This window comes from Myxocyprinus asiaticus, chromosome 35 (assembly GCF_019703515.2).
Source record: "Myxocyprinus asiaticus isolate MX2 ecotype Aquarium Trade chromosome 35, UBuf_Myxa_2, whole genome shotgun sequence".
NCBI classification, from domain to species: domain Eukaryota; kingdom Metazoa; phylum Chordata; class Actinopteri; order Cypriniformes; family Catostomidae; genus Myxocyprinus; species Myxocyprinus asiaticus.
In genome coordinates, this window is record NC_059378.1 from 27,205,793 (window position 1) to 27,230,663 (window position 24,871).

Sequence of the window (24,871 nt, forward strand, 5' to 3'; positions counted from 1 at the left end):
TGCCCGGGATGTGAGTGGCTTGCAGCAACTTGAAGTGCTGCTGACTCCAGAAGAGGAGACAGCGGGGGAGTTGTGACATACAACGAGTGCGCAGACCGCCTTGGCGGTTGACATATGCTACCATTGTCGTGTTGTCTGTCTGAACTAACACGTGCTTGCCCTGGATCAACGGCCGAAACCTCCACAGGGCGAGCAGAATTGCCAACAACTCGAGGCAGTTGATGTGCCAATGCAGTCGCGGACCCGTCCAGAGGCTGGCGGCTGCGTGCCCATTGCAAATGGTGCCCCAGCCCATTTTGGAGGCTACTGTCGTGACCACGATGCGCCTGGAGACCAGTTCTAGAGGAACACCTGCCCGTAGAAACGAGAGGTCAGTCCAAGGGCTGAAAAGATGGTGACAGACCGGCATGATGACCACGCGATGTGTCCCGTGGCGCCATGCCCATCTCGGGACTCGAGTCTGGAGCCAGTGCTGAAGCGGCCTCATATGCATCAACCCGAGCGGGGTGGCCACCACCGAGGATGCCATATGCCCCAGGAGCCTCTGAAAAAGTTTCAGTGGAACCGCTGTTTTCTGTTTGAACACCTTCAAACAGGCCAGCACCGACTGGGCGCGCTCATTCGTAAGGCATGCTGTCCAGGAAACTGAGTCCAACTCCAAACAGAGAAAAGAGATGCTCTGAACCAGGAGGAGCTTGCTCTTTTCCCAGTTGACCTGAAGCCCTAGTTGGCTGAGGTGTGACAGCACCAGGTCCCTGTGTGCGCACAACATGTCTCGAGAATGAGCTAGGATTAGCCAGTCTTCGAGATAGTTGAGAATACGAATGCCCACCTCCCTTAACGGGGCAAGGGCAGCCTCTGCGACCTTCATAAAGACGCGAGGAGACAGGGACAGGCCGAAAGGGAGGACTTTGTACTGATACGCCTGACTCTCGGATGCAAACCGCAGGAAGGGTCTGTGTCAAGGAAGGATCGAGATGTGGAAGTATGCATCCTTCAGGTCTACCGCTGCGAAACAATCTTGATGCCGGACATACAACGAATGCATTTTTGCGTCAGCATCTTGAACGGGAGTCTGTGTAAAGCCTAGTTCAGTACTCACAGGTCCAAGATTGGCCGCAACCCACCGCCTTTTTTTGGTACGATGAAATAGGGGCTGTAAAACCCCTTCTTCATCTCAGCTGGAGGGACAGATTCTATCGCGCCCTTCCGTAGGAGGGTAGCGATCTCTGCGCAAGGTAGCAGCGTTTTTGTCCTTCACCAAGGTGAAGTAGACACCGCTGAACCTGGGCAGATGCCCGGCGAACCGCAGGGGGACGCCCTTGGCGATGAGTAGATGGGGTGCGAGATCTTGAGTCGCACCGGGGCAGGATATGCCAGCTAGCATTTGTTTACTGCTCCACCGTCGAGAACTGCTGGGCAAAGTCCTTGACGGTGTCACCAAATAGGCCAGCCTGGGAGATGGGGGCAGCAAGGAATCGTGTCCTGTCGGCCTCACCCATCTCAACCAGGTTGAGCCAAAGGTGGCACTCCTGGACCACTAATGTGGACATCGTCCGCCCGAGAGACCACGCCGTGACCTCCGTTGCTCGGAGAGTGAGGTTGGTCGCCAGCGCAGTTCCTGCATCAATCCCGGGGCGGAACTACCCTCGTGCAGTTCCTTTAGCGACTTGGAGGGCTTGCAGGAGATCCATGGTGTGCAGGGCGGAGGCGGCTTGCCCAGTGGCACCATGGGCCTTGGCTGTCAGAGATGACGTAAACCTACAGGCCTTGGACGGGGGCTTTGGGCACCTGCGCCAGGTGGTGGCGCTCTGCGGGCATAGGTGCACCGCGAGAGACTTTATCCACCAGGGGATTGCCGAATAGCCCTTGGCCGCCCCACCATTGAGGGTAGTGAGGGCGGGGAAGCTGAAAAGATTGGAACCGGGCAGTAAAAATGCCTCCCGCGACCTTGTCAGCTCTTCATGCACTACCGGGAAGAAAGGAACGGGGGCGGGGTGTGGCTTTGAGCAGCCGCCCAGGAAAGCATGTCATCATATCCGCGTCAGCCCATGACTGGGCAATCGTCCCCGAAGGGAGGAGCCAGCTGAGGCTTCCGACTGGACGAGCCCGCTCTCCGATGCTGTGCTCAAGAGCTCATCACTTTCACGGGCTCCGAATAAGAGGTCAAACTCGCCGTGAGACGAGCCGCCAATCGGGGCAGACGAGCGTGCTGGGGAATGGGAGGTCCGCGGGGGGATACCCGGCGGAGGCGGTCCCATTGGGGTCCCCAAATCACCCCCAGTGCTAGCCGCGCTGGCCTCATACCCGTGGGTATGAGGACCGAGGCGGGGAGCCTCTGGGGTGGCTTGCTTTCTTACGAAGGCGAGCCGTGACCACAACGTTGCCACGGACATGTCCTCGCAATGAGAACATGACCATCCACGATCGCTGTCTCCACGTGAGCAGTGCCCAGACACGAAAGACAGTGATCGTGACCACCAGAAGGCGAGAGATAACGAGCGCAACCAGGAATAACACACAATCGAAAAAGCATCTTTAGAAAGACAGACCGGCCTGTGCCGCTCTTTTAGAGAAATATACTCTTTTATTTCTGCCGAAGCGCCCAGGGGCATTCTCTGCATTGCACCAGTGCAGAGGGAGGAGAAGCCGCTGAAATGCGCCATCAGATCCAGCAGAGGTGAATGAACAGTCGTGAGAATTCAGCTCAGTGAGCATGACTGTTCGGCTCCGAAGAGAAAATCTGAATGAGTGGTTGCATACCAGCTCCTTTTATACCCGTATGTCCAGGGGAGTGGCATGCAAATACCACTCGGCAATTTTCATTGGCCTTTTATCAAAGACCAGAGGTGTCTCAGGCTCCCAAGTGTGACCCCTAGTGTCACTACATCGACACAATGTCGAGTGAGTGACAGATAGGGAACTGCAAAGCATGTGAAATATAGTGCCATAAGGATTGATCTGTGTAATTTTAGCTAACTTGACCTTGCCTGCTAACGCTGACGAATTGCAAACTACCTTGCTTCGTAACTTTAAAATAATTTCAATGATCTTCTCTTTATACTAAAAGTCAGGTATGCTGATCCTCAGTAACTGACATAATGCTAATCTGTAATTATTCAGCAAGGTAAACTACAATAATACATTAAATGAATGCTAGATAATGTTCAAGATAATGCAAAAAGCTCCATTCATTAGTGTAACGTAACTTGGTTATACAGAAAATATATACATTCTATTATTATAAAACAATAGTGCATCGATAAATGACAGTTGTGATGGAATCACATCAATACTGAATTGTGTCAACATATTTATAATGTACAGTCTATTTTATAAACAGCTACTGTCATCATCCACCAAATTTAGCTAACAGCTATTGATAAAGCTGGCTAGCTAGCTAACGCCGACAAAGGCTATCGTATAAATGCAGTCAATTTATCATGCAAAGAAAAGTGATTACTTCAATCTACAGTCTCGCATAGTCAGACCTATATCCACACTTTGTTTTAGCCCTGTTCCAGCACTGTAGAGTCAAATATAATATGCAGTCTCAAAGTTTGTAGTAAAACAATCATAACTGTGTAATTTTAATTATGTTACCTCATCTGTCACCATGAAGCCGGTGAAAAACGTTCAGTCTCTTTGTTTTGTTCCCCATGGAGTGCGCACGATCACGAGCTACAGGCTGCAGTTCACTTAACGGCCACAGGTGTCATTAATAACAAGGGTTTCTGAAATTTACATACTGCACCTTTAACTAACATTATATAATGTTTAACAGATAATTAGTTTGTGTATTCAAATAGTTAGAAATATGACATAATGCACTTTTTAATGTTTACTAATGAATTTAATTAAGATTAACTAATGATCTGTTAAGCATTATGTAAATTAAAATACTTACAAATGTTATTAAATTTTCATTCCTATATTGCCTTGCACTTTTAACCATAAATGTTATATAATGATTAACAGATCACTTATTAATGTACATTTGAATTCTTACAAATTTAATTAAACGGTTTCATAAATGATTCATAAAAGAGCTCATACACTTTTTTTACGTTTAGAAGTTGTTGTTGTTGTTGTTGTTTATTTATTTATTTATTTATTTATTTTTATTATTAGTATTTTTCACCACTTTAAACATAATTAATGTTTACAAATTAGTCATTAATGACCAGCTTATTAGTGACCAAGGTCTGTTAAGGCCACACATTTGCTGTTTGTTTGTTGTGGTATGTCTGCATGCTTTTACTATTTACACATCTTTACAAATCATTTATTAATCATTTGTTGATATTTTTGCAGTACCTTATCTAACATTGAACTAATCATCCATTGTAAATGTTTATAAGGGTTCACAAATAATTATTTAGTATCTTAACGGGCATTGGACTTTGAGCTACTGTTACAAAGTTTTTGTAAGGGGTAAATTTAGTTTTATGCTTGATATAGACATTAATACTTGATACCGACATTAATTAAACAAAAAAGCAAAAATAACAAGACTTACTTTAAGTCTCAATAACACATTTATAGTATATTGTATCCTTAAACAGAGAGTATTAATTTAATCCTTAATCAAGAAAAGAAAACAATCCCATTTTCAAGAGAGATAGAAAAAATACAAGTCATTTATCAAAGCAATATTAACCCCTTAAACTCTGGTGCATTTTTGAGCTGTTTCGAATTCTGCAATTTTTTACACTCAAATTTAAAAGCTCACCAGTCACACTTTTTTTCTCTATCACATTCCATCACAAAATACAGATCTGAAATATAGGTGGCGCTCTAACGCATTTTAGAACACAAAGATGTGATCGTCTATAGACATTCAGTAATTTTCAGGTCATGCACCACCATCGTAATTTCATTGAATATCTTGGCCTCTGAGTGGACTAGAAGTTTAATATAAGTGTCATTAGAAAGCTGAGATCCTCCCCTTTTTGATGATATATATATATATATATATATATATATATATATATATATATATATATATATATATAACATTTTATAATCTTTAGGTGAAACATATTTTTCTGATGATTTGTTTAGCATGCTTTTATTGCTGGATGGCATTTTTTTTTTTCTGAACATCTAAGATATAACATTAGATTATTCAGCCAAGCAAGCTCACAGACAAGTAAAAAATGACTCATTTTTTTAGAAGGTAAATTTGATATAAAGTTTTGAGTTATTTTGGACTGGAAAACGGGGCAAACACACAGGACCAACTGGACGGGAAGCAGGACCGTCTGGAACAAGACCAACAAATAGGACCGACTAGAATACACACAAGACACACAAGATGAACTGTCACTGGACAGCACACACAAGGAGACTAAAATAGGGAGAGAAATCAACAGGAGAAATCAAGACAAGGCAGGTGTGACTAATAAACTATTAATGTGCAAACAAGGAGGCAGGGTATGATGTAAGACAGAGAGAGACACATGGCGATACAGAAACAAAACAAAGCCATGTGCTCTCACAAGACAACAAAACACCGGAATGGCATGAGCACACATCGACAAGACAATAAGGCAATATACGGCCATGCCAACTGACAAACAGGACAAAAAAATGCATAGCAACGGAAATCAAAGCGATGCCACGTATTCTCACAAACGGCACGTGATACACGCAACAGGCGACAAAAACAAGACAGGACACCTGTGCAAGAGCTCAGACACACACATACCCGACAGCTTAGACCGAAGTGACTGAACCGCAGCACAACATGAAAGCTCGTGACCCAGGTGTGCAGCGCAACGCAAGCGCGATGCGAGGTGCACCCGTGTTCATGAGAGACAGATATAAACTATTGACATGAGTGCATGCTGCCAAGATGAAATAAGTGCGATGCACCATGTTGATAACAGACAGATATGGAGCATGAGTGTCTGGATCCCGACACAGACTGAAACCGAACCAGACAGGAAGTCAGGACCCAGACACCATACTCCAGACATGAAACAAGACAGACCGAAGAGCACACGGCAGGAAATACACCCGAAACCGTGCGCTCACACAAAGACAGAAAATGAAACACAAGACAGACATGGGACAATGATGCCACGGTCCTGTCAGACAAAAACCCAGACTGACAGAGTGACAGGACCGTGACAAAACGGACTTGTTTGAGTATTTCTCTAACTACTAATCTCCTGGGATTTTCATGCAACAGTCCCTAGAGTGTATAGAGAATGGTGCGAAAAACTAAAAACAACCAGTGAGCGGCAATTCTGTGGACGGAAACGCTGTGTTGATGAGAGAAGTCAGACCGTCCTACCTGCGCTGTCCCTCTAATATACTCATTTCTAATCCTGTCAAGCCTCGTCACTCCCAATGAAAATCACAGCATTTTCAACTCTGCCACCTCCAGCTCTGCCTCCTGTCTTTTTGTCAGCACCACCGCCTCCAAACCATACAACATAGCTGGTCTCACTACTGTCTTGTAATCTATCCTTTCACTCTTGCAGATACCCTGTTATCACAAATCACTCCTGCCACACTTCTCCACCCACTCCACCCTGCCTGCACTCTCTTCTTCACTTCTCTACCACACTCTCCATTACTTTGGACAGTTGACTCCAAGTATTTACACTCATCCACCTTCACCACCTCTACTCCTTGCAACCGCACTATTTTGCTGCCCTCCCTCTCATTTACGCTCATGTACTCCATCTTGCTCCTACTAACTTTCATTCCCCTTCTCTCCAGTGCGCACCTCCACCTCTCCAGGCTCGTCTCAACCTGCTCCCTACTCTCACTACAGATCACAATGTCATCTGCGAACATCATAGTCCATACTCCTGTCTGATCTCATCCGTCAACCTGTCCTTCACCATTGCAAACAAGAAAGGGCTAAGAGCCGATCCTTGATGTAATCCCAACTCCACCAGTCCGTCATTCCTATCGCGCAACTCACCACTGTCACACTGTCCTCATACATATCCTGCACCACCCTCACATACTTCTCTGCCACTCTCGACTTTCTGATGGCTGATGTGAACATTAACTGAAGCTCCTGACCCATATCTGCTTGATTTTATACATTACACTGCTGCCACACGATTGGCTGATTAGATTAATAAGTAGATGTACAGGTGTACCTAATAAAGTGGCCGGTGAGTGTATATGTCTCTACTTTTGTGTAAAAGCAAATAACAAGCCTTTTACTCTTGTAGGAGTTAACAAAAGTTTCAATTGTACTATTCAACACCTGCTATCTTTAACTGTTGATGCTGCTGCCATATTTACAAGATATCATGACTGTAAAGTCGGAGCTTTCATAAAATTCAGAGTTTACATCTTGTAATTACCATTTCTCCGAAGATGTGGAGACTTTTTACAAATCAGTATCTCGTAATTACGGTAATTCCGACATGACGTGAACGCACCATTGGTCAACAAACTAATGCAATGGACTAATTCCAGGTGAAGTACTACACTACCCACAATCCTGAAGCAAAGTCCTTCATGAATCCATCAATCAGAGATCACTTGGCGATGGAAAAAGTGACTGCCCGCTCCCACATGTGAAATTCTACCACTGTTGATTCATTTTAAATGACGGTTTATTGCAAAACCTGCAGAACTTGCTCAGAAATGGAAGATCCAAAAAACAACATATGTTTCTTAGTCAGAATCTGTATTGGTAAATATTTTTTTCAGGAGAAAACATTGAAAGTTTAGTAATTTTTTTTATTAAATTTTTTTTTTTTTTTATTGTGATATATGGCACAATAAAGTCCTGTTTTATTTAATCATAACTATGTTATTGAGGCAATAACAAGTTTTTCTCTTAAAGTAGACTGTTCTTCTTATTATGTATTTTTGTTGATGTCTGTAGCAACTTTGTTACAGTAGCTCAAAATCCAATGCCCATAAAGGTACTAAGTATTTGTATATTATTTGTAAATCTTTATGAAAATTTACAATGGATGAAAAGATTCAACTTTAGTTTGGGTACTACAAAAATATGAACAAATAATTAATAAATTATTTGTAAAAATGCGTAAAAAGTAATAGCATGCATGCTTACCACAACAAACAAACAAACAATAAATGTGTGGCCTTGTCAGACCTTGGTAACTTATTATATGAACATTAATTAATACTTTGTAAGCATGAATTATGTGTGAAGTGGTGAAAAATACTTATCATTTCTGAAAAAATGCATGAGCTCATTTATGAATAATTTATGCATTCAAATGTACATTAACAAGTGATCTGTTAATCATTATACTACATTTTGATAAAATCATTTGTAGATGTTTAAAAGTGCAAGGCCATACAGGAATGAAAGATTAATAACATATGTAAGTATTTTAATTTAAGTTACATTATGCTTAACAAATCATTAGTTATTGTTAGTTAAATTCATTAGTACACATTAACAAGCCCATTATCTCATATTTCTAACTATTTTAATATACACTGCCTAGCCAAAAAAAAAAAGAAATTCACCGTTTGTATTTAAATAAGCAGATATTTAAGAGCCTATGATTGGATCATTATGTGTTGGAGAAGATTTAATGGAGTGGTTCGACTTTCCCGTCATCAATACAAGATCTCGGCCAAAATTAATGCAATTCTGGATGGAAGTACTGTAAATTTTGTGACGTTGAATAAGGTTGTCGAAACAATTCCGTGATGAATGTGTGCCGCAATCATAGCTAAAGGCGGTCCAACTAAATATTACAGTGTGCAATTTTTTTTTTTTTTTTTTTTTGCCAGGCAGAGTACATAAAATAATTATCTGTTTAGCAATATACAACGTTTTTTAATGATTTATTAAGTTATTATAAAGTGTTACCAAAAAATCTTGCACTAGGGATTTGCCAATGGGATGAGAAAAATAAGCCAAATTCAAGATATATTCTCTGAAATCAAGTCTTAGTGAGGCAATGGGAATTAATTGCTCTTGCTGTGGTTTATTTGCACGTGCTGTCTGTTTTAACACTCACAAAAGGAGTTATGCCAATCAGAAAAACGGTGAAAACACATCCATCTTTGTTTACACTGCACGCTTACTCACGCTCGTATCCAAGGTGAAGTTATCGCCACTGTCATCTCCTATTATACCCTATATTTATAACCTATAATAGTATAAGGTGTATAGATAGATAGATAGATAGATAGATGTCGTCATCGGCTAAAACGCATGCGCAGTTTACTTTACTTCCTGAACGAGTGCGCACCCGAGTCCAAGTCGCTTTCACATTCACGCGAATCGGGATACAGTTCCATTGCAACCGAATTCAGACCACCTCCTACAGGTAGTCTCGGGTTTGGTACCGCGGTGCGCTCCCCGGTCCGCATGACAGCTTTCACATTACCAATTTTTCATGTGAACTGTGCTGTGTTTCGTACTAAACTGCCAGTGTGAAAGCATCCTAAGTATCAGCTCTAGCTGTGTCCATCCTGCCATTAACACTGAGATTTGTGACACTCCTTGTTTTTGTTTTTTGAAGAATGGCACTGTCTGTGTCTCTTAAGGAAGATGAATTGTGTCCATGTGTCCAGACGCCCCTGTTGTTTAGATTGAATTATGCCAGTACAGATTTTCTGCCTGCATCCTCCACATGCAAGAAAAGCACAGGCACCATACAGATCAATACAGAAAAACTCTCACTTTCACTCGTATGGTGAGAGGAGATCAGGCAAGAGCAGAAAATATGTTTTGGAGATGGATTTGTAGGTTGAAACACATTGTGAAGGTCACTTATTAACATATTGCCCAATTAAGAAGTGCATTACAGGCTTAAACGGAAACAAAAACTGGGAAATTATATTTACTGTTCTCACAAAATCTGTCAAGAACATGCCAAGTTCATATTTCACTCCAAAATCAAAAGAATTAAGTTTGCTAGAAGAAAATTAACAATTTTTAGAGACCATTAATATTTTTTGCATTGTGACATTATTTTCATCAACGATTAAGCTAATTTTCCTCCAAATTCTTATTAATGTAACGCAAAACAAAAAAATATATATATTATTTCAATTGTATACAATGTATATGTATACATTATTATACTATTTATTGCACTGACTTTATTTTAAGCTGATTTAAATAAAAAAGTGATGTATTACATAATGAGAATAATCAAGAATTGTGTGAAATACAAAAAATAAAATCAAAAAAATAAAATCGAAAACAAAATGTTCAGATACATTACGGATATAAGACTTGGGCGATGTGCCTAATTGTCCCTGATTTGAATAATGTCATAATGCAAAAAAAAAAAAGAAAGAAAAAAAGACTTAAAGGTCCTAAAAACTGGCATAATTTTAATGCAATTATGCAAGTGAAATTTAAATATTCAAATATTATTTCTTATTTATGGACATTTTTGCATGAGATTTAGCCTCCTGCTGAAATGCAAACAACACATTTGAATTTCAGTAGAGTAACCTGATACAATAGCCTGAAAAGTAAAGAAAATCACTCAGTGCTTCACTCAGTCATGCAATGATAAATGGGTCTTGCAGGCTGGGCAGTTTAGCTAAGGGTGAAAACTTAAGGGGACATTGCAGTGCTAGCGCGTCTGCTCTGGTGTGCAGCTTGCAGAGTCACGAGTTGTTATCTAATGCCTGCTGTCTGCACTTCAGAACCATGGACAGCTCCTGACACTCTCACTGATATTTTGCACCCAGAAGTGGCGTACAGAATGAAGTGGTTTGCTGCAGGGGAGCTAAATCAAATTAAGAGATCTACAGTGGCCTATCCATGTGCTGCAGCTATGAAAATAAGTAGGTCTAAAAGGCTTAAAAATAGACCTCTGAAAACCACACAGACTGGATTTTTAGCTGTCTGTTGCTGGAAACACATTTCATGTAATATATTATCTGGTATATTAGGAATATTCTGGGTTTAATACAAATTAAACTCAATCAGTGGCATTTGTGGCATAATGTTAATTACCACAAAAATTAATTTTGACTTGTCCTTAAAAGAAAGCAAAGACTGAGTTTATAGTAAGGCACTGAGAATGGAAGTGAATGCCAATTGTTTGAAGGTTTAACAGCAGAAATGTGCAGCTCATAATTTTATAAAAGCACTTGAATGAATTCTTCTGTTAAAACTCACATATTATTTGAGCTGTAAAGTTGTTTATATCGTCATTATTTATGGTCGTTTTATGGTTTATGGCGTCACAACGTTGTGGCAACGAAGTTGTAAAATTTTATATAACTTTACACAGAAAAGGTTAGTAAGTGATTTTATCACACTAAATTCATGTTAACATGCATATTATTTATGTCTTGTGTATTTACTTTTTAAACAGTGAGTATTTTAACATTTATGGACTGGCCCCATTCACTTCCATTGTAAGTGCCTCACTGAAACTCAGATTTTTTTATTTCTTTTAAAAAAATGAAGTGCAAATCAAAATTAATTAATGTGATAATCAATGTTATGCCACAAATGCTGTTGATTAAGCTTAACCTGTATTAAACCTGAAATATTCCTTCAACTGAATTTGGGGTATTAACCCTTAAATGCATACCTTGGGTCCCAGGTCACTAAAATTGAATATGAGGTATAACTTGGAGTTATACCCACACCTATTTAGTATTCCTTAACCATTTTCTTATGAATAGTGTAATAATAATAATAAAAAATGAAAAAAAAATATATGAATATTGGGTCGTTAGTGGCCTGAAATTTGTAATACTATCGAAATAAATATTTCACTTCCATAAATCATATTTTTTTTTTCTTATCTGTACAAGTTTACTTTCAATGAAAAAAACTATCTATTTGTTCATTACAAGACAAATTAGTGCTATGTTTTTAAACAATTAACTACTATATCATGTCGATTTTTTGCACAATGATGGTGAATTTTCAGTACTCCATATGCATGTACACATTATAGATATTATACATGCTATTTGTTAATAAAGGTGGTGCTGCTGTTTCAGGATTGACTTGATTTATATTTGACATTGCTATTTGAAGAAGAAGCACATAGAAGAAAACTATAACAAGCACAAAAGTATGATATAGCTATTGTTATTTGGGTGTACTACTGAAATTCTGTAAGTTGTATTTCTATTTAGACTCAATAAGTACCTCTGAAAATACATACTGTATGTGTAGCTTATATTATGTGTAGCTCAAAATGTGTTTGATAGCCAATTGCAAATCCCACTCTGTCATCTGTTTGATTTCTGAAACAAACAAAAAAAAAAAAAAAAAACATGAAAATATACAGAATATATTCTATTCTATTATTTTCTCATTGTCTTAATTTTTTTGGAAAATTTTACACTATCTGAGCATTTTGAAAATCCATTTGTGACAGATAAACATGCAGGGTCACTAAAGACCCGAGGTATTTAATAATGTTTGACGAAACACCCATGCATTTAATGGAATACACAGACTAATTGAATTAATTGCCAACAAAGCCTTCATCAGCCAACTAACAAAGGACAATGCATCTATGTGAACTTCTGCAGTTAATCCATGATGAATTTCAAAGACATTAGTCATTAATATTACAGTTCATATAAAATCTTTGTTTAAGCATTGGTCCTTAACACTTACTTAGTTTACACATTTTAAACCATGACTTGCACTGCACATAAATAAGTAATATTGGCATTATATTGATGCTGTTTAGCCAGAGGGGAATTGGCCCCCACAGTGAACCTGGTTTCTCCGAGGCTATTTTTCTCTATTAACCAACATCTTATGGAGTTTTGTCTTCCTTGCCACAGCCACCTTTGGCTTGCTCACTGGGTTTCTAAATACAATTATTATTTAATCATTTATTTTTATACACAATTTACAAAAAATATTTAATCAAACTACACAATGATGACTCTAAGACTTTATAGATATTACAGTTTCATTTTCTGTTAATGCATGATTTTGTGTAAAGCTGCTTTGAAACGATGTGTGTTGTGAAAAGCGCTATACAAATAAAAATTACTTGACTTGACTGTGTGTTTGCACTGTTTACACCAGCATGTCTAAACAGTATGTTGTTCTACTCTCTCACCAGCCTGTGGGACAGTGAGCGCAGGTGAGGAGGACGAGGGGGAAGCCGAGGCCGGGTGGATCGAGGGCGCTGCTATCTTACTCTCTGTGGTGTGTGTCGTCCTTGTCACGGCCTTCAATGATTGGAGCAAGGAGAAGCAGTTCAGGGGTTTACAGAGCCGCATCGAACAGGAACAGAAATTCCAGGTGGTGCGCGGAGGACAGGTTATCCAACTTCCTGTGTCAGATATTGTCGTTGGTGACATTGCACAAGTCAAGTATGGTACGTGTCCTTTTAGAAGAGCTGTATATTTGTATTTGAGACTTTATTTGTATTTTACATTTACCTGTCCCCTTACAAGTATATGTAAATGCATAATTTTAAGTCATTCCCCCCATCCGAATATTCATACTTCCCTACCTTATACAGTAGTATTAAAAAACAGTACACTTTACTATTCCATAAGGCCGCTGGAGCTAAAGAGACATCAGATTCAAAAGCCTGATTTAAAAGTTTAAATTATAAGACCTGTGAGTTGGCAGGCTCTTTTCATGTGTAAGTATAGGTACTGAGAAAGTTCTTTGTGGTTATATAATACTTGTTTAACAACAACCAAGTGAATTATTTTCACGGTTGTTGTTAGTAAATCATAGCTCTAAGAACACACATGTCAAAGGTCAATGGTAACATGGCAGATGAAGTGTATCCAGAAATGTATTTGTACTACACGTTTTTATTCCAAATCAGTACATACTCTGAAAGTAGAGGAATTCAGACACAGCTATTATGTTTTCTAAAGAGTAGGAGAATTTGCAATTTAGACAGAAGTTAATTACTAATTTAATCAAATGGTTATCAAAAGACAGATTCAAAAGATGGCCTTAAAGACCCAGTGTAGCAAAAATGGCAGCAGTTCTATTTTAGAGCAATTAATAATACCAAGGTTTCACTTAATACGGGTTAAAACTACATATAACAACAGGTCAAACTCTGAAATGTATCATAGCAATAATTTTGTCAGGAAAATATTTACTATTTGAATCTCCCAGCATGCCAAAGTCTCACAACATGGTCACTGCATACTGACACCATTGCTGAATGTTTTTACATTACATGTAATGTCCAACTATTTTAGTGATAGAAAATGGTAATCCAACACATAATTATGTAAAAACCCTGCATAATTTTGAGATAATTTTTCTAAATGGGTTTTGTAGTGTTAACAATATTTAATGTTATTTAAAGTGTCATGAAATCCCCCTAGATCAGTCATAGTCATTCACATCTCAGCCATGAAAGGGGTGTGAAAATATGTAAAAAGTTGGGCGGGTAGTGGGTGGGAAGAGTGGGGGAGGAGGACTGTAGGGGGTCAAGCACAACAACTCACTCATGAAAGAGATGGCTGAACATCAAAATGTAGTAGTTTTGGGGCAATTTGCTGTATATCAATTATGGAACAAAAGTATGAACGTGAGAAGAGTGAAGATGATAGAACAGTTTGAAAATAAAAGATTTAAATATTTTGTTCAAACTTTTAAGAATTAAGTGAAATCAGGGATTGCCAATAAACTAGGACTACTTAGAGACCTTATACAAATTCATAGATATTGATTCTTACAAGGAATGTTTCTTGTTTAATACAAGTTAAACTTAAATTGACAGTTACTTATTGACAGAATGTTACCACAGAAAATAATTACAACTCATCTCTCTTTTTCTAAAGAAAAAAAAAAAATCACGTTCAGTAAGGCACATAATTAAACAGGTCCAATACACAAAAAATTAACTACACTCTGTTTCAAAAGTAAAGCCACAATACTTAAACATAATATGTGTTAACATGACTCTAGTGTGATAAAATCGCGTTCTAACCTTGTCTGTGTAAAGTTATCCAGTATTTCAACCTTGTTGTCTTGACGACAGAGTGTCGGTAACCCTGTAGGCCTAAATCCAGTAACTTTTGCTCAATGTAAAGGAAACCAAAAAGAGAGTTGTCATGGCTTTGAGATTTCAGTTTTCATCATTGTCTTCGAATTAATTAATTCCTTACATTTATATAAGGCTTTTCTTGGCATTCAAAATGCTTTACAAAAAAGCAGGGGAATCTACATAACCACCACCAGCCATAGTGCACCAGAATGCCCACCACACACCAGCTATTGGTGAAGAGTAGAGTACAGTGTAAAGAGTAAAACAATTCATACTGTATATCCACCTTTTTCACAGGCAGCGAAATTACCCATTATGCTTAGCGTGTTCTTCCAATGCGGATGTATACAGACTTCCACTTCGCAGCTTATTCCCATTACAAAGCACTGAAATATCACTAACAACACTCAAAAATGTGTGAACTGTCTGTGTTTACTTAACATAAATCCTCTTCTCACTAAAGGCCGCGTGTGGACATTAAGTTTCGATGGCAATTCCTGAATAGATAAGTACATAATAACACACATTTACATGGTAAAGTTACTGGGCTCTAGCGCTCTCTGCACGTGCCCTGTATGTGTGTGTTTGTGTGAAAGAGAGACAGACAGACAGACATACAGCACGCAGAGAGAGAGAGAATTCATGTATATGATGCGCTAGATTTAATTACGTTTTTTGTTGAGCAGTTCAATATGAAAACAGCCAAATCGTGGACATATAGAAATCCTGACTGGTCGCTTTTTAAGGATCGAAAAAAGAGGAAACATGCGTGAAAAGAGGACGTATGGTCATAACAGGTTTCATTGAAAAATTCAGATTTGAGGCACGTACCTTTGCATTATTTCTGCATTAACAAGTGTCGCCTTCTCACGCACTCTACCAAGAACAACTTGGTCTTTCCCTCATTCTCATACACTCACAGCATGACTTAAGATATGAACCTTGTAAAGATGATTAATAAAACAGCCCCCCCTGGCAAATTCCCCTGAGGAAGGACCTTCTTTCTCAGGGACAGGGCACCATCTGGCACCCACGACCAGACCTCTGTAATCTCCATGTCTGGCCCCTGGACGGGACGCGGAAGACTTAAGTGGCCTACCACCCGCGGTGGTAGACACGATCACTCAGGCTAGAGCCCCTTCTACGAGGCGCCTGTATGCCTTGAAGTGGCGTCTGTTCGCTAAGTGGTGTTCTTCCCGACGCGAAGACCCCCAGAGATGCGCAGTCGGATCGGTGCTTTCCTTCCTGCAGGAGAGGTTGGAAGGGCGGCTGTCCCCCTCCACCTTGAAGGTGTATGTAGCCGCTATAGAGGCACACCACGACACAGTGGACGGTAAGTCCTTAGGGAAGCACAACCTGATCATCAGGTTCCTGAGAGGCGCCAGGAGGTTGAATTCCTTCAGACTGCACCTCATTCCCTCATGGGACCTCTCTGTAGTTCTGCAGGATCTACGGGGAGCCCCCTTTGGGTTCCTGCAGTCAGCTGAGCTTAAGGCACTCTCTTAAAGACTGCCCTCCTGACTGCGCTCACTTCCATCAAGAGGGTAGGAGAACTGCAAGTGTTCTCTGTCAGCGAAACGTGCCTGGAGTTCGGTCCGGGCTACTCTCACGTGATCCTAAGACCCCAACCGGGCTATGTGCCCAAGGTTCCCACGACCCCATTTAGGGATCAGGTGGTGAACCTGCAAGCACTGCCCCAGGAGGAGGCAGACTCAGCCCTGACATTGCTGTGTCCGGTGCCCGCTTTACGCATCTATTTGGATCACACGCAGTGCTTTAGAATCTCTGAGCAGCACTTTGTCTGCTTTGTTGGACAGCGGAAAGGAAGCGCTGTCTCCAAGCAGAGGATCGCCCACTGGGTCATTGACGCCATAGCAATGGCATATCACGCTCAGGATGTGCCGCCCCCGGCAGGGCTACGAGCCCATTCTACTAGGAGTGTGGCGGCCTCCTGGGCCTTGACCAGTGTCACCTCTCTAACAGACATTTGCAGAGCAGCAGGCTGGGCAACACCCAACACCTTTGCGAGGTTCTACAGTCTCCGGGTGGAACTGGTTTCGTCCCGTGTAGTGGCAGGCACAAGCAGGTAAGTCCGGGACAGCTGGCCGGGTGTATCGCTTGCGCATGGAGCCTTTCACCTCCCTTGAGCTGAAGACTTGTGCTGTTGACTCCCAGTAGTGTTCACAAACTGTGTTCACTGGATGACTTCCTCCGAGCCCTGTGGCAGACAAGTTTGCCTTCCTCAGAACCCTGTGGCAGACGAGTTTGCGCAGAAACTTGCTGCCGGCTCAGTACATGTGCTAACTAAGCCCTGTACTGGGGTAGGTGCCCCGCATGTGTTGGTTCCCCATAGGTAACCCCATGCGACGTATATCTTCCGCTGATTTGTTTCCCTGTTGGTAAACTGCATCTTCCTTGGGCAGAGGCCCCTCTGCCCCATGTTTGTAGAAACTCCTCCCCTGTAGGGTAGGACCTACCATGGGCCTTCTCCAATGACATACTTCCAACAAAGCTCGGCAAGGCCATGTGACATATTTCCACTCAAAATAACCCCCCCTCCTCTCTATGGGCGGGGTGTGGTCTCCGTGGTGTCTTCCCCTTGGGAGTAACACCCCCCCCCCCCCCGACGTAGACCTGGTGGTTCACTCTTTTTTTGGGGAGAGAAAAAAAAGAGAGGATAAGAGGCCACGACTGGGCTAGCCTGTCTTTATCTTTTGGGCAGTCATCCTGTCCTTGAAGGACCATTCGACAATCATAACAGCATTGGGGGAGGTTACGTGTCGGCCTGGTGCGCTGGCTACGAGGCACACAGTGGTCTGCCCGTCACACACAGCCAGTTCACGTAACACAGTTCAGCCAGTTGTGGCGTTTCGTATAGGGACCCCTAGTGTCACTATATCGACACAACGTCGAGTGAGTGACAGATAGGGAACGTCATGGTTACTTGCGTAACCTCCGTTCCCTGATGAAGGGAACGAAACGCTGTGTCCCTCCTGCCACAACGCTGGACTACCCGCTGAAATGGCCGGGACCTTGTCTCGGCTCCTCAGCACAAAACCTGAATGAGTGGTTGCATACCAGCTCCTTTTATACCCGTATGTTCGGGGGAGTGGTATGCAAATACCACTCACCAATTTTCATTGGCCTTTTTTCAAAGACCAGAGGTGTTTCAGGCTCCCAAGAGTGACCCCTAGTGTCATAACATCGACACAACCTCTCATTCCCTCCATCAGGGAACGGAGGTTACGCAATTAACCAGGACATTTTCAGCTGTATTGCAAGCTCATGCATAAGGCATGAATAATGGATGAAAGCATTCCTTCTCATTAATAATATGGAGAAACACTCAGTATCGATTGACATATTAGTGTACTCTACTACTAAACACAACTCAAGAGTTTACTCATATAACTAATATTTTATAACGTAGCTTTAAGTTTTGTTTTTAAACCAGAAGAAAAAATAACCACTTTACCCTTAACAATAAACATAATGAGTTCTATAATTGTTTTCAATGATATGCAACATGTACATGTCTGCAAACATCTCAAAAATGTGTTTTGGGTTTTCATGACTCTTTATCATTCTTTGAACACAGCAGAGCCCATTCAGAGAATCATAGATAAATATTCCAAACTATTTTTGGTGTAGCCGAATGAAACTTTATAGAATGTAAGATGACTGCTCTATATAGGTGAATATAGTGAAGTATCAGGCTGTTAAAACACTGGGGAGGCTTTCACAGAGGTCAATGCCACTGAGCTATAGGCCTTTAAATATTCATTAACATGAATATATCCTAATGTCAGCCTTGTTTCTTGGGAAAGCTTTTCAAGAAAGTAAAAGAATATGTCCTTGTCATTCATTTATGTCATTCATTTATACAGGTAGTTAGATAATGAAAGTTGTTCATGCTGATTAAGTTTTAGAGCCCAACACTATCCGGTCTGGTGTGCGTTTACTGTACAACTATGTAACTCATTGCTAAACCACCATAGTACGATGCATTGTTGGAGAAGTTAACTAGCTAGTAACGACTGTTTCCCAAAACCTTAGTAACTATGTTGCACATTCATCATTCGCACCACACTGGTTCAACAACATAGAGATATCGTTAATGACGTTACACAGGGGGTGGAGTAATATCTTCTGTGGATATTCAATTCTAAAATCTCATTTATATGTACTCTAGAAAGCTGTGTGAAAGCTGACACAAAAGTGCCATGCTCTGTGTACTGTGACAGATTATTGTGCTGCAATAGTGGGGTTTCCCTTTACATCAGACTTCGGGGTTCCCCCGATGCATTTGAGCATATACGCACATGTGCACTCTTCAAAAACATAAGAACTTTACTTACCGGTATGCGTTAACATGGATACATAAGCCGTGTTCTCCGACAGCAACTGTGTGTATTATAAGCTCTTTCTTTGAACAGCCTTTAATCCCTTAAACGGATGCATTCGTGTTTACGTTTAAGATCGCCGTTTTCCGCAAAACCCCAGAATAAGCAGTTTTTTTAAGTGCATGTAAACGTTGTCAAAGTCTTGACAGAATGAAAGATATACTGTATATGGAATAAAAGATATAGAAGCCTCAGTGAAGTCAAATGATGTCCACACAGCAAACTAACACGGAACTATGCTTCTAACCACAGGTGGAAAGCTGTAGTTCCAATCACACAATTTTGCAATGCTGTTTGCATATGTTCATTGGAACCACAGTTTCAGGAAACACCAAATCATTGAACTATGTTGGTAACGATGGAACTTGCGACCATAGTTGGCTAACGATGCATTTGGGAAATTAACCCCTGGTAATTTCTAAAACGTGGTCAGGCTGCTTCTGCAGTGTTCATGTTTAGGTTGTTATTCTGGATCTCCTGAACAAGTGGGAGGCAAATAATGTAGCTGTTGACAGTGACAGAGAGATCCTGTGGGTGCAGCGTTTGGCAAGCTGGAAGAGGGGCTCCATCTTCTTGACTAGTTGGAAGTACAGTGATGGATTGCAGTCCCAGGCTTACCGTTATTTTTGAACATGTGTGGGAGTCTGAAGAAAGAGCTTGATATGATGCATTGCAAAAATGGAAAATGAAAGCAATATAATCACTGAAAATTACATTCTTGCATTATAAAACAACAAAAGGGCCAAATATCAAACCCTGGGGAAGACCTACAATATACACTGCCTGTCGAAAAAAAAGTCGCTGTTTTGATTTAAATAAGCAGATACTTAAGAGCCTATGATTGGATAATTATTGCAACGATTAATATGTTTCAACTGGCAACAATTCTTTTAACCCTAACTGATGCAGTGTGTAGCTTCTCATTTCTTAAACAACCATGTTGGAAGACATACCCCGTGGTCATGGAAATATGGAAATATGTTACTGTGTTTCAGAAGGGGCAAATTATTGGCCTGCATCAAGCAAAGAAAACAACTAAGGAGAATGCTGAAATCACTGGAATTGGGTTAAGAACTGTCCAATGCATTATTAAAACCTGGAAGGATATTGATGAACCGTCAGCTTCGCAAAAGAAATGTGGTTGGAAAAAAATCTTGAATGATCGTGATCGGAGATCACTAAAATGCTTGGTGAAGTCACATCGTAAAAAATTGACAAGAGAACTCACTGCTATGTTTAATAGTGAAAGTAAGAGCATTTCCACACGCACAATGCGACAAGAACTTACAGGATTGGGACTAAACAGCTGTGTGGCCACAAGAAAGCCATTTGTTAGTGAGGCTAATTGGAAAAAAAACTACTTCAGTTTGCTAGGGAGCATAAAAATTGGACTGTGGAGCAATGAAGAAAGGTCATGTGGTCTGATGAGTCCAGATTTACCCCATTCCAAAGTGATGGGAGCGTCAGGGTAAGAAGGGAAGAACATGAAGCGATGCACCCGTCATGCATAGTGCCCACTGTGACGAGGAGGAGGGTGGGGCCAGGCCATGAGTGCGCACGCCCGGACCCCAGTCGGGCTAATCAGCCGAGGAGAGGGATAAAGACGAGAGAGAGAGAGAGCCACACGCAGCTGCCGTGTGTGTGTTTATGTTTATGTCTTTTAAGTTTTCATTAAAATATTACTTTGATGGTTCATCCTGTTCCCACCTCCTCCTTTCCCATTTTAACCCCCCTGTTATACCCACTTACAAGCTTCTGGAGGCAGTGTTATGATCTGTGGTTATTTCAGGTTATTATTGTGGTTAAGTCTAGGCTCAGCAACGTTATGCGGCATGAAGTCAGTTGACTACCTGAATGTACTGAATGAATAGGTTATCCCATCAATGGATTTTTTCTTCCCTGATGGCATGGGCATATTCCAGGATGACAATGCCAAGATTCAGGGAGAATGAGGAATAATTTTCACACATGAACTGGCCACCACAGTCCTGACCTTAACCCCATTGAAAGTCTTTGGGATGTGCTGGAGAAGACTTTACGGAGTGGTTCGATTTTCCCATGATCAATACAAGATCTCGGCCAAACATTAAATCAACTCTGGATGAAAATAAATGGTTTGACGTTGCATAAGGTTGTCGAAACAATGCCACGACAAACGCGTGCCGGAATCAAAGCTAAAGGCGGTCCAATGTTATATTAGAGTATGCAACTTATTTTTTTGTGCAGGCATTATAGCTTCAATGTTGCACTGCAAAAAAAAATCATTCTCTAATTAGTATTCTTGCCTAGTTTTCTAATAAAAATATCTAAAAATCCTTAAAATGTAACAATGTTGTCAACAGGCAGACGAAGAGACGATGACGTGATGAACCCAAGTGCAGTTTTATTTACAAACGTGAAGTCCCAAAAAAACCCTAACTATAAACTATATAAACATGAACTAAACATGAACATAAACTACTTGACATGAAACTAGACTTGACATGAAACTTGACTTGACATGAAACTTGACTTTACATGAAACTAGACTTGACATGAAACTTGACTTGACATGAAACTTGACTTTACATGAAACTAGACTTGACATGAAACTTGACTTGACCAAAACAACAAAGTTACTTTCACAATACCTCACACCAGACAATGGTAAACATGAGGGCTTAAATACAAGGATATGGGTAACAAGTAAACAAGACAACCAATCACAAGACTAAACTAATAAACAAGATAACAAGACTAAATGAACTTAAACCAATGAAAAGACAAGACTAATAACAAAGTAATCAAACAAAGAACCAATGAAAACAAGACACATGAACAGGGGAAACACATGACAAGATCACATGAGGGAACAGGAAATCACATGACATGAACAGGAACTAAACTTGAAAATAAAAGACATGAAAAACATGAACCAAAACACATAAACATGACATATCTCCCCCTTTAGCGGCGGCTCCCGACGCCCCAAAACATAATAGGGAGTTGGGGGGGGGGTGGATGGGGAGTGTCATTGTTGGGCCTCATGTATTCAGATAGAAGACAATGGCAGGCCTAACACAGTCATAAAACCTAACTCAGGCCCCCACATAACAAGTCATAAATCTTACTGATAAAAACCACGCCAAAATCAAACAAAGGGAGTCCAAAACAGACTACAAATCCCATGAAGCCTTGCTCACTAAAGGATCGAACTCTTAGCTCCTATTGGATGAGGCACACGACAGAACGCACCTCAACCGTGACATCATCAGGAGTAGAAATACCTCTGAAATGCTTCCAGGATTTGCTTCCAGCAACTTTGCTCGCCGTGTGTAGATGCAGCTCATCGCTGCTCTCAGGTGCAGCCTCGTGGCACAAGGAAGTAATGTTCGACTTGAAACTGTGGCCATACAATCTCCATCTCGCTGGATGAGTTGAGATTACTCTGTGTTCCACTGAACACTCTAACAGATCCGAAGGAGACTACCGAGCAATCCGCATCTTCATCTGTTTGCCTGCAGAAGTGAAGAGATTAAAGATTTCTCTTCCATCTTCAATCAAATCGAAGTTGCTGATTTCTCCGCCAGCCCACCAAGACAGAGCGAGGAAACGGCCTCCTGTCATCACCCAAGCCTCGAGAAACTTTTAGTTAAAGGACGGATGAACACGCGTCCTCATGCGATTCAAGTAAGAGGTTCACGTCTGGGCAGAGATAGAAAATTATATTGTGTTATTCTTGTGTATCAAGGTTATTGCTTGTACAGTTTACGGACCACCATGTCCGCTCATTGTGATTAACACTCAGGGTATTAATTATCACGAATGAGATTTGTTGTATTGTAGTCCAACCACATTGGACTGTTGTGCATTTCCGCCATCGCGGGTGGGACCGGCACACTGAGTTTATCCATTAAAGAATCAAAGATCGCGGGATTGTCCACCGCGTCTCTGAGTGATAAACTAACAGCTGCTTTCTCTCCCATGATCGCGAAATCGGCTTTGGGGCCGTCACTTAATTCTCTCTCTCTCTCGAACTAACACACACATGCGCGACCCCTCACAAACATTCTCGCACACATTTTTGGCTAGTAGATAGCTTCGTTATAAAGCTCAGCTTTGTCCCTATGCTACCATTGGCTGGTTTCTCTCCACCCACATTCGCGGCCATATTCTCTGGCCGGAAGTCTCGCATGACATACTCTCCATGAGAGTCACGTCCGCCATTTTGTGCGCGTCCCTCCTTACACACACACACACACACACACACACACACACACCCTCATGTGTTATAGGATTATTTTGATTTCCATATCCAGTCATATCACTATTTAGTTTGTAGTTGTAAGTCGGAAGTTTATTGACTGCATTGTATTAACTATTAATTGATATTACTGCATAAATAAACTTTGTTATATTACAAAGAGAATTGTTTTGGTTTGTTTTGCATACACCTGTGTAATGCTGACGGGATGTCAGTGCTCGGATTCAAGCCTTCATTCACTGTTTTTTCCCAAAAATCGATATTCTTCGGATGTCAATTTTCCTAAGAAAACAATCTAATATTGAGACTGTTATACTGTCTGGTTATTAGTCCCTGATTCCAGGGTGGTGCCCGTCAATATTAATCCTTATTAATATTCTATTGATTTTTGATAATTGATAATTATCTTTGATGATTGTTGAATTTGAATGATCAATAAGCTAGTGTTAATTTTAATTAATGTTTCATCGATGTTAATGATTAGTGATTATCTTTGATAATTGTTGATTTAAAGGATTAAAAAAGCTAACATTGATTCTCATCAATGTTCTATTGATTTTAATAATTAATAATTATCTTTGATAATTATTTTTTATTGCTAATAACCAAACCCGCTCCTAAACATAGCGCACTATATTTACTGGAGCCCCATATGAGGTTTTAATGAGTTAAGATTCAATTAATTAATTTGAATATTAATTAATAACTAAAGAAATAATTATCAATTATTTCTGATAGCAACACTGATCTAAACAACCAGTAAAGCCCTACATCATTGAAACGTGGCCTGGCAAGACATGGCGTGGGGTGTGGCGAGACAGGGCGTGGGGCGTGGCCTGGCGAGACAAGGCATGGAGCATGAGAACAGGGCAATGTCAATGGAAAGTTGGGGCCCTGAGAGGCTCGAGGGGCGGAGCCGATGGGTATGAGGACCAATGCGGAGCCGCAGGGATGGAGGTCCCCAGTGGAGAAGAAGCGGGCCTGGACCGTGGAGCAGAGGCTTGCTTGTGACATGGTATGGAGCAGTCTGGGGCTTGGCTGAGACATGGCATGGAGCAGACTGAAGCTTGGCTGTGACATGGCATGGAGCAGACTGAAGCTTGGCTGTGACATGGCATGGAGCAGACTGAAGCTTGGCCGTGACATGGCATGGAGCAGACTGAAGCTTGGCTGTGACATGGCATGGAGCAGACTGAAGCTTGGCTGTGACATGGCATGGAGCAGTCTGGGGCTTGACTGAGACATGGCATGGAGCAGACTGAGGTTTGGCTGTGAAATAGCATGGA

General features: G+C 41.0%; 1 protein-coding gene across 9 annotated transcripts in view; it reads left to right on the forward strand.

Moving 5' to 3' along the window:
* LOC127425930 (plasma membrane calcium-transporting ATPase 2-like) overlaps positions 1-24,871 on the forward strand; it is a 396,733-nt gene that overhangs the window by 254,627 nt on the left and 117,235 nt on the right. For all 9 annotated transcript variants that reach the window (XM_051672265.1, XM_051672268.1, XM_051672266.1 and 6 more), the window contains one exon: positions 13,035-13,292. In XM_051672265.1, the coding sequence (XP_051528225.1) occupies positions 13,035-13,292 (258 nt within the window). The remainder of the gene's footprint in view (positions 1-13,034; positions 13,293-24,871) is intronic.